The 11,777-nt window shown below is 29.6% G+C and overlaps 2 protein-coding genes and 1 long non-coding RNA gene across 3 annotated transcripts; all 3 read right to left on the bottom strand.

Annotated features, from left to right (window-relative positions):
- Positions 1-1,371: 1,371 nt before the first annotated feature.
- On the bottom strand, positions 1,372-2,141 carry LOC145006308 (EG45-like domain containing protein). The gene is made up of 3 exons (XM_078965404.1): positions 1,969-2,141; positions 1,601-1,880; positions 1,372-1,515 (listed from the first exon to the last, which is right to left on the bottom strand). Exons 1-3 carry the CDS (start codon positions 2,075-2,077, stop codon positions 1,509-1,511), a joined length of 396 nt encoding a protein of 131 aa, XP_078821530.1. The 5' UTR covers positions 2,078-2,141; the 3' UTR covers positions 1,372-1,508.
- A 6,060-nt stretch (positions 2,142-8,201) lies between these two features.
- On the bottom strand, positions 8,202-9,306 carry LOC145005518 (uncharacterized). The gene is made up of 2 exons (XR_013662591.1): positions 8,866-9,306; positions 8,202-8,526 (listed from the first exon to the last, which is right to left on the bottom strand). It is a non-coding gene; the product is annotated as an uncharacterized LOC145005518 (long non-coding RNA).
- A 1,367-nt stretch (positions 9,307-10,673) lies between these two features.
- Positions 10,674-11,397, bottom strand: LOC145006119 (EG45-like domain containing protein). Its single transcript, XM_078965208.1, has 3 exons — positions 11,249-11,397; positions 10,890-11,166; positions 10,674-10,807 (listed from the first exon to the last, which is right to left on the bottom strand). Exons 1-3 carry the CDS (start codon positions 11,355-11,357, stop codon positions 10,801-10,803), a joined length of 393 nt encoding a protein of 130 aa, XP_078821334.1. The 5' UTR covers positions 11,358-11,397; the 3' UTR covers positions 10,674-10,800.
- Positions 11,398-11,777: the final 380 nt, after the last annotated feature.

The raw sequence follows: 11,777 nt of genomic DNA, 5'->3' as shown, positions 1-11,777 counted from the left end.
ATGGTGCAGTGGGTAAAAATGGATACCCAATGTCAGTCATTTTACAGACTGCTTTCTTAAACACCATTTATAGATCATCTTCGTTAATGAGGCATAATAATAGTAAACTGACCTTTTAGTTATACATATATAATATATTAGACTTTTAATTTTATATAGTATAAGGTGTATTTTAAACTTATAAAATGTTCATTTATTTAATAAAAGAACGAATATGGAAAAAATATCTCGTTCGTTTAGTTAAACGAACGAACACGAACAATGCTCTCGTTCGTTCATTTATGTCCGTGGACCTTCGTTTTCGTTTTCCTTTTGTTCATTTATGTTCGTTCGTTTATTTTACTAGAAATATATTATTTATATAAACATGTTTGTATGTATTTGTCCGTTTAAGTTCATATCTAATTGTTTGTTTATGTTTATTTAAGTTCATTTTTATTCATTTGTTTATATTCTTTAATGTTAATTTATGTTCGCTTAATTTTGTATGTGTTTATGTTCTTTATGTTCATTTGTACCCGTTTACTGGTAAACGAACAAACGTAAATGAACACGAACAAACTAAATTTCTTAATGAACAAACACGAATATAGAATTTTGTTCATTTAATTGTTCGTGTTCATTTGTTTATCCTTGAAAGTTTAATGATCGAACACGAACAAACCTTCGTTCACAGCCCTATAAAGTTTCGTAAGATAAAGAAAAGGGTGAAATTCTTGCTTATACAAAAAATTGTTGTGCATAAAGAAAGCTAATAAATTTTAAATAAGCAAAATCCCAAACATCCCATTAGTGAATTAGCCATTGGTACCGGGAACTCTAGTTAGTACTCTAGCATTTGCGACCTGGCTGTGTGCACTTGAAATATGCTATGGGTATTGATGCCGCTGATTTTCGACTCAAAGCTTGTTTTAGGAAGAATTGCTCGGTGGTCCTCGCAATTGTTAATTATAATTTACTATAAGGATGAAGGAAAAGCAGAGTGTCACATTAAATTATAAGTGTGCAATGTTGAAATTGCTAGCTAATTGGTTTCGCTTGATCCAGTTTCCTTCCTTTGCGTTTATCAGCATACCAATTGAGATTTTGTTCAACACCATTATGAAAATATACGGGGGCAGAGGATCCCTTATTCAAGTTCACTTTTCTCTCAATACTCTCCCCAAATCGACCGATTCATTATTATAACAAGGAGGCGGAGTCTACAAAACATTCATTCAAGCTCGCTTTTCCTTTCCAGGTACACTTATTAGAAGCAATTAATTGAGATTTTGATGGATTACTATCACATAACCAAATGACTATTGAGAGCGGATGGATACAAGTGGAAGAAAATATTTGAAATATAAATACGGATATGATAAAATAACGTCATCCACGATTTTATTTAACAAAACGGATAATTATAAAGACCATACTATGTTTCAACTCTCACTTATTCATATGCTTTAGTACAAAAACTCGTTAAAAGATTCTTGTAGTCGTTATATATTTTCATGTCTCTACAATCATATCCTGAAAACAACAAAAATGGTAATTAGAAGGACCTCATACCAAAATGGTAAACCTGAAAAAGAGAGAAGAGTTAACGTATAATTACTGCTCATATTCAATGTTAACTCTCCCGAGAGCAAGACGAGCAATCTTTCCAAAAGATTCTTCAGACAGTTGAAGTTCATTCATTGCACATCCGCTGCAAGTACCTACAACCGTAACATCAACACTATTTCCTGTGCATGCATCCCGAATGGCTTTGTTGGTTCCACTAAGGCAACGCACTCGGAACCTCCTTCCACAGCTGGCTATTCCATTGGCAAACAAGCCACTATGTGCTTTTGCAATCATGGTGCCTTGATCTTGCGTGCCAAAGCATAATGATGCTGCAAAATCACAAAAGAACAATAATGATGCTTGAAGATCGAGTTTAGTTTGTATTATTGTGGAATTTGAAGAATAAATATTACTTACGAACATAAGGTGGGCTATATACGATGGCCATGGCATTGAGGGCATGAGCAACTGAGGTGAGACATACAACCATGCTAATTAGGATTAAAAGTTTGGTCCCCAAACTCATCTTTGATAAGTAATATGTTTCCTTTTTATGGCTACTCAAGTACTGAAACGTCCTTACAGTGAGATTGTTTACTTGTTTTGGTATGGAGAAGCGCATAAAGCTTTCCTTTTATAGGTGGAAAGACCTAGCTCTTAGGTTAATATGATGTGATCATGACATGTGTTCAACAAAGTCTAAATCAAATTTTCAAGTCAGAGAAGAGGGCTTCTAAGAATAGGTTGTTATGTTCTACATTAGTGCTACTTTTAGAAGGAAAGATGGGGTCTATGACAATATCTTGGACTTTCGTAAAAATTGCTACTTTTAGAAATAATGGTGCACTTATTGTTTTAATATTCACATTCGATTAATGTTTTAAGATTGACCCATGTCTAGTTTTGTCCTAAATACTCAATTTGAATTGATGCCTTCTCTTAGGTTTGGTGGGGTGTCATCGAGACCATCCACTACAAGAAGTCTGGGTATTAGCGGCGACGCCTGTCGTCCCTAATGGTTGAGGTTGTCGCCGCTAATACCTGTAGCGGTTACACATCACTGCAGATGCATCGCCGGTAATGCTTCGTCGCTAATACACATTCAGACGCCGCTAAAGGTTACCTGTTGTTGCTATTGCTTTCGTCGCCGCTAATAGCCATCCGTCGCTGCTAATAGTATCGCTGCTAATACCCAGTTGTCACCACAAAAGGTGTCGCCGCAAAAACTGTTTTGTTTCTTCTTTTTTTTTTTTGTTTATTTAACATGAAATTTATAAAAAACAATATAACATTTATAAAATCTGATAACCTTTTATAAAAATATTAATCCATACACAAACAATCCAAAATATTAGTCCATATACAATCCAAAATATTAATCCACACCACCCAATTAAAGTATTCTTCCAAATTACAAAACATTTTCATAAAATCATAAAATAATTACTCGTCCGCATCATTTCCTTCATCATTTGGTGGCGGTAATGAGCGAAACCACTTTTCCAATGCTGCAGAACAGATCCAGTCTTGTAGTATTGTTTACAACATTTCCAACTACAATGAAAACAAAATATATTACCAACATATCATAATAACATTACAATTTCCAAAAATTATATCATTCTACAAAATATCAACACATCAACATATCAAATACACTTAAATATACATCTACTTTTCATTATAACATTGTACTTTCAAAAAATTATCAAACTACAAAATATCAACATATCAAACCATAACCAACATATCATTATAGCATTCTACTTTGCAAAAATTACTAAACTACAAAATATCAACATATCAAATACACTTAAATATACATCTACTTTTCATTATAACATTGTACTTTCAAAAAATTATCAAACTACAAAATATCAACATATCAAACCATAACCAACATATCATTATAGCATTCTACTTTGCAAAAATTACTAAACTACAAAATATCAACATATCAAACCATAATCAACATATTATTATAGCATTCTACTTTCGATTATATCATTTGTTTTTCAAAAATTACCAAACTACAAAATATCAACATATCAAATCATAACCAACATATCATTATAGCATTCTACTTTCCATTATAGCATTGTATTTTCCATTATATCATTATACTTTTCAACTTAAACTAACAATTACCTGTGATTACGACTGTTCTTGTGTCACTGGTTGTTCCTGATCGTACATGGACACAACGGTTGGGGTTTTACGCCCAATGCCTCTGATATGTCCGCGTCGAACACCTAATATTCTTTCAAAACAGTTTTTTATATCAGTGGGTGTTAGACCGTTTGCTTTAGAAGTAATATAAACATAAATTTCATTTTTAAGGCAATGTAATATAAACATAAATTACAAAACATACATAAAATGCATAAAAACTTCCCACAAATCTGAAAAAACATACAATCCAACAAAATGTATACAATCCAACAAAATGCACAACCACTTCATATCTCAAAATACAAACATCATCACTCAACAAAATTGAAAATTACTAACATTTTATCATCTAAATTGACACCAAAATAGAAAAAAAAATATCATAAAAAGAGGAGGAATTCGACCTTGAATGTGGGCAATTTCGGAATGTACCTCAAGGTCGCCGGTTTTGGGCTGTGGCGGTCTTGGGGAAAGGAGGGGCTAGCACCGGTCTCAACAGCCACTTCCTAGTCCACCAAGTCGGAAGAAATAACCGAGATTGAAGAAAGAAAGGAGAGAAAAACGAGAGAAGAAAGGAGATTGCAGAAAAGAAATTCGCAGAAAGGTTAACTAGAAATGGGATATCTGCACGAGCATTAGCGGCGACAAGTATTAGCGGCAACGTGTGGGTATTAGGGCGACATTAGGGTAATAGCGGCGACACATGAAGGGAAAAGTCAATGCGTCTTTTCGCTTTCCTCTACAGCCGTTGGATTGAAAAGAAATCGAATAGATGGGGGTAGTTTGACGCGGATCGTTGTAATTGAGCATTAGCGATGATGTCATTAGCAGGAACAACAGGCAATAGCGGCGACATGTAATGCGTCAATTACATGTCGCCGCTATTGTCTGGTGTCGTCGCTAAAGGCGTCGCAGATAATGCTAACCTTTCTTGTAGTGATCAAACTCCACCTTAGCCAAACACTCGTTTACTCCATTGTAGTTTGACAGCCGAAATACACGTCAGCACCACACCCTCGTATCTCATGCCACGTGCAGCCTTGCTTAGCACTCCGTCCAACATAAATTAAAGATGTAATATGGGTGCAAAACTGGGCCTTGACCAACCCCATAGAAATTAGAAATGAAATATTTATATATATATATATATATATATATATATATATATATATATATATATATATATAAAGGGTTAAAGTTTTAAATTGTCACATGGTCCATGTTAAATTGTAATAATTCATATGTTAAGACTTGTCGATTAAAGAATAGAGACTACAATTTCTTGAATATATCAAATTGCATTTTAATATTCATAATGATTTCATTGTTTATTACTATTTTCTTTATTATCTTAATTAAGCGATTACTTGCAACTTAAACAAACAATTTATTTTAAAATCAGACATTGTTCCATTTTATTGTCATTTAAATTAATTTGCTACTTCTTTATATTTTGTAAATTATTTTGTCTACCCTAAAAAAATATAATAGCTATACCAATAGCCTAAAATGTTTAGCTAGGTTTGGCGGTTTCACTCTTGGTAATGCTTAGAGCATATCCATTAGGGGACTCCATGAAAAGGTTAATAGAGTCGAGAACAGTTCTTGGTGATGCTTAGAGCATATCCATTAGGGGACTCCATGAAAAGGTTAATAGAGTCGAGAACAGTCCATATATCGTTTATACCATACTTACAAATGATGATGTCGCATGAACCACATGTTGGCCAAGAACCGCTTCAAAACATTTTAGGTGGTCCCTTAATCTCTACTTTCTTGATTTCAATTTTTATATTGCTTTTATCTTATTTTGGATTTTTAACAGAGAAATCTACTAAAAAGTCTTGATGTTTAGGCTTAGTAGACGATTTATGTATTATCTATTTTTAGTCAATTAATTTCCAACTACCACCAAGTATATATTCTTTTTGACCGTTTTACCTGATCAATAGGTTATCCAATGTTAAAAAAATTACACTTTTGATTCACATTTTAAACTTTATTACACATTTAATACAAAATTTACATTTTTGGCCTAAATTTCAAAATTTATTACAAATTTAATACAAAATTTATAATTTTCGCCTAATTTTAAAAAATTAATCATATCTTCATGCAAAATTTAGTTTATTTACATCTTCTTTTTTTTCAAATTCTTTTTTTTTTGAATATTTTTCTTTTTCTTAATAAAATCATTTTTGTACAAAAAACATATTCTAACATAAAACACATTCTTTTTTCCATATAAAAATCTTCTTTTAAATTTTTTTATGCAAAATATTTATTTACAGAATTAGGTATTTCATAGGTATTAATATATAAACACTTATTTTTCAATAAATGCATTTGTATAGAAACGCGTTTTAATAAAAATTTTGTAGACAAATATGTATTATTATAAAAATGTATACAAACATGCATTTATAAAGAAAATATAAAAACAAATATTTCATAGTAAATGTATTTGCATATATTTATATACACACAAATATGTGTTATATATATATATATATATATATATATATATATATATATATATATATATATATATATATATATGCACGTGTTGCAATATTTCTTTTATAAACACTTATTTCTTAATAAATATATTTGTATACCAACACATTTTTTTAAAAAAATATGTATACAAACACGTGTTTCGTAAAAATATATACAAACAAGTTTTTATAAAAAAAATTATATATAGAAACATATTTGTATAAAAATGAATACAGACAGGCATTTGTGTGTGTGTATATATATATATATATATATATATATATATATATATATATATATATATATATATATATATATATATATATATATATATATATATATATATGCACACAAATATGTGCATTATACATTTTTTTAGTAAAAATGCTTTTGTATAAGTTTTTATAAAACATGTATTTGTATATATTTTTCTTAATTAAAAATATGTTTTTATGAAAAATTATTTATTATCAAAATGAATGTTTATAAGAAAATGTATTGAAACATTATAAATATATATATATATATATATATATATATATATATATATATATATTATGAAACATATTTGTATACAAATGAATTTATTATAAAATAGGTATTTGCATATTTCTTTCAAATACAATACATGTTTAGAAATAGGTATTTTGCATAAAAGAAGTTTTTTATAAAAAGTTCTTATTTAGAAAAAAGACGGTTTTTTTGTGAAAGCCTATTTTTTGTATAAAAATGATTTTAAAAAGAAAGAAAAACATATGAAAAAAAATCTAAAAAACTAAATTTTGTATGAATTTGTAAAGAATTTTTGAAAGATAGGCCAATTTACACCAAAAATGTAAATTTTGAACAGAATTTGCAATAAAATGTGAAATATAGAACAAAAGTTCAAATGTTAAACCAAATTTGTAATTTTTTTAAAAATTTAATCAAAAGATATAAATTTTGAAAGTTAGCTGAACTATTTGCCGGATAAATGTTAAAAATGAACATATTTGTCAGTTTATGGGAATTAATTGACTAGAAAAACAGATAAGGACTAAATTTTAAAACTAAATTTTGAATGACTTTGTAATGAATTTTTGAAATATAAGCCAAAAGTGTAAATTTATGATCAAATTTGCAATAAGTTTTTAAATTTAAGCAAAAAGTATAAATTTTAGACCAAATTTGTAATAAAACTTAAAATGTGGGGCAATCTTAGCTAATAAATGAAGGTTTTTTGTTACATGTTATCACCTAATTCAATATGCCACATGATATTTTTTTAATTTTTTCAATTTATTTAAATCCACTTGAAAAATTATGGTTTTTTTTTGGTTTTGTTATTAAATTATACAAAAAAAATATATAATTTAAAAATATAATAAATAAAATAAAGAAACTTAAATGTTCCCAGAAATTCTCATGTAATTTGTCAATTAATGTATTACATTCAATTTAAATTCAAATCAACATTTGTAATTGAAAAAACTTAATATTCGCTAATTTCTTTTGAATTCACGATAATACGTCGAAACCTCAGAAAAAGTTGTTCATTTACATCTAATATTGATATTATTTTCAAATTTAGGTTTTTTAAATTATTAAATATGTAATGCTTAATAAAATATATTAGTTTTTAAAAAAAAAAATCGAGTAATAGTACATGGGTCTCACAACTATTAATATAATTTTTGAAAGTTGGATAATTTGTTGACCGGATAAAATGGTCAAAATGAATATATAATTGCCGGTTTTTGGAAACAAATTAGCCAAAAAAAAAAACAGATAATGTCAAATTTTATTATGAATACTAAAAATAAAGACTTTTCAGTAGATTTTGGTTTTAAATGATATATATATATATATATATATATATATATATATATATATATATATATATATATATATATATATATATATATATATATATATATATATATATATATATATATATATATATTCATTTTTAGTTGGCTGATTTTTATTAAGGGAGCTGATTTTTCCACATGTTCATTTATCTTTCCACTGAAAAATTAATTCATTGGACATTGATGCCCTCCTTTAATTATCGAAGAGAGAGCAAGATCTTTTCAAACAAAATGCCTGAAATCTTCTCCAAGAATCACCCTTCACTCCAATTACTACTGCATCTCGCCTTCGTCAAATTCGAAATTGAATCGCGTCCTCGTGTGCTTCCTTGTATGGTATCACTCTAAGTTCTTCAACTTCAACCTTTAATGATATATTATCTTCTCATTACCCAAATAAAATTCAAGTAAATTCATCTCCATTTTAATTTCCTCTTCCACATCTATCCAAAACCTAATCGCAATTTGCAGAGAAAAAGGTGGAATTAGTGGTAAAACCAACAAAGATGAGAACTTGAACAAGTTAAATGGATCTAAAGTTTGCTTTTCAGATGTTACAAATTTGTGTGGTTTCAATCGACATTGTTGTATATTGTCTCGTTATTCGATCGGGAGGGGTTAAAGATTCATGGAAAACCGATTGCCAGGCCACCAAGAACAACCTTTTATCTGGTAGGAATTTTGGGGTTAAACATTTTGTTGTATTATCTGCAAGCTGTGTGCAAAAACCCCTTCCCAAGCCAGCAAGCAATTAACGAACCAGATTTTGCCTTCAGTAGTGAAAGATTCTTACCTGTATCGCAACTCGATGAGCTGTGGCTGAAGTTCGTCGTCTCTAACCTTCTCAATTTGTTTCGAGATGGAATTGCGGATCTTTGTGTTTTTGGAGTACAAATCGTTGACTTGTTCTTCGATTCCATGCTTGTTGCTACCATTTTCACCGCTTAATTGGGAAGATTTTTCAATCGTAAAGCTTCGTAATTTCACAAACAGCCCAAACAATGTCGAAATCATCGGTAATAACTCAAAAAACGCAAAAGATTTTAGGTTTTATGATTCAACGACTTGTTATCTTGGAGAAGGGTAGATGTTTAAACTTGTGGTTCTTGATTTTCTCCGTTGGAAGATGCAGCCGATGATAAATGTCAATACATGAGTTCTTTGACTTTTTTGTGTTCTTGCCTTTCTTCAATATCTCTAAATTAAAAAGAGGGACATAATTGTCATTACATTAATTATTCAGTGGAGGGATAAAAAAACTTATGTGGAAAAATCAGCTCCCTTTTATTAAATTTATTATATTTATAATAATGAAAATATCTTCCATATATACGTTCAAAAGTAGACATATGTAGAAACTTTTAAAAAATTTATGCATCTAGTAAGGAAATGTATTTAAAATCCGAAGGTTTTTTTTTTTTTGAAAGTGATTTGTACACAAAAAATTTTCGCCATAGACAACAATTTACGTTTTACAGAGTTGTACAATACAATATTTTAATACACTAATTGTTGCGTACCGAGAAAATTTTTGTGTACGCATCAACTTTTTTTTTTTTTTTTTTTTTTTTTTTTTTTTTTTTTTTGTAGATGCTCTTCCATGTTTTCTTTTTCTTATACTTGACTTGTACTTCTCCCGGCCCTCTACAGGGCCTTTTTATTTTATATAGTTACCCGATAGAAAAAATGGAGATATGTAGGGGTGAGCGAAAACGGAACCGCAAACCAAAAAAACCGAAAAAACCGCATAAACCGAAATCGAAAAAACGAATCCGAAATGAAAACTGATGGTGCGGTTTTTAGTTTTGCAAAAACCGAAAATACACGGTGCGGTGCAGTTTCTACTCTTGCAAAAACCGCAACAAACCGAACCGCACCGCATATATATATATATATATATATATATATATATATATATATATATATATATATATATATATATATATATTAAATGTTGATATTCATAAGAACCATGAACTTACGAACAATTAAAATTTCCATAAATATAAATATTTATCTTATATATCAGAGGTTGATTATATATTTTTAAGTATACATTCAGTGGTATTTATAAAAAAAAATGTCTACGACATTTTTTAACATTTAAATATGAATAGTACTAGTGATATAATATCATTTTTATGAATATATTAATTGATATTATCGTATGTATTTGTGAAACAAATAATATATTAAATTCGTATTATATTCAAATATTAGAAACATGTTAGATGAGTTGTTATGTAATTTGATTTTAAATCAAGAGGTGCTAATATCGGTTTATTTCCAATAAATGAGTAGCATTCCTCAAATGAGTCAAAGTAACTCGCTGAAGTACTTGAGTTTTAGTAAAAAAGTAAAACAAAAACAAAAAAAAAAAACCAACAAAAAGCCGTAAAATAAAATAATAATAAAAAGAACCGCAAAAACCAAACAACATAAAACTGAACGGTGCGGTTTCAAAATTTCAAAAAACCGAAATTGCTGTTTTCAGTTCGGTTTTAACCAAAAACCATACTAAACTGCAGCATGCTCACCCCTAGAGATATGGATTACATAATTTTAAATCGTTACAAATCACATATATATTTGATGCTAGGCATTTTATTCAACAAATTTGATACAAAGCAAAGAGGCCAGGCTATAATGTATACAACGCCCTTGAGTCTCAAGCATTACATATATAATGGACAATCATATAGAGATCATGCATCCACATTTTATAAGATTATATCCTGAAAATTTTAAAAATATATAAAAATTAGTCAAAAGTTGTACTAACACGAATTAACGGAAAAAGAAGGGGTTTAAAATTACTGATGATATTCGATCTTAATTTTCCCGGCATTAGGATCCGCAATCCTTGCAAATGCCTCTTGGGAAAGGTCAAGTTGATTCCCTGCACATCCAGGACAAAGATCAACAACAGTCAAATCCACGGTACCTCCTCTGCATGGATGCGGGACGCCTGCATTAGTTCCACCGGTGCAGCGTACGCGATATCTCCTACCACATGCACTTTTGCCAGCAAACAAACCGGCGTTTGCTGCTACAATCATTACACCTCGATCATGATAACCATAGCATGATGATGCTACGAAAGATGACAAAACATTTAAAAATTGCTACATAAACATAAACAATTTAGTTTATATGTGGTATGTCAATGAACTTACGAACATAAGATGGGGTGTAGAATGTGGCTACGCCATCAGTGGCATGAGCAAGTGAGGTGAGAAATGCAACCATGGCTATCAGGATCAGAGCTCTAGTCACCAAACCCATATTTGGCACCTCTCCTTTTTATGTCCTAATTTGGTTTCTAATGTTTTTGGATTTGGTGAAGAGAAACATAAAGGAGCATTCCATTTATACCTGAAAAACCTACCTTAGATGCTAATAAGACGTGCAACAACTTTCTTGTACGTACGTATTCAATAAAATAAAAATTCTTGTAAACTCATCCATCCAGAAAGCGGTTTAACTTTTGAATCTCCCCTAAGTTGTAACTTTCTTGTAACTCAATAATGTTTTTGACGACTTTGAAGTTTGAACTAATTAGAAAAATATAAATACTTTAATTGAACGCGCAAATCTTTTCTTTAATTTCTTGAAACTCATGTATGTATGTTCTCGAATGAGAATGTTTTAATTTTTTACATTCTTTGTGAACTGTAATTTATCTAAACAATAAATCACATCTCC

Source organism: Lactuca saligna, chromosome 7 (genome assembly GCF_052625555.1).
Source record: "Lactuca saligna cultivar CGN05327 chromosome 7, ASM5262555v1, whole genome shotgun sequence".
NCBI classification, from domain to species: Eukaryota; Viridiplantae; Streptophyta; class Magnoliopsida; order Asterales; family Asteraceae; genus Lactuca; species Lactuca saligna.
The sequence above is the reverse complement of the archived record's forward strand: the minus strand, read 5'-3'. Positions and strand labels throughout refer to the sequence as shown.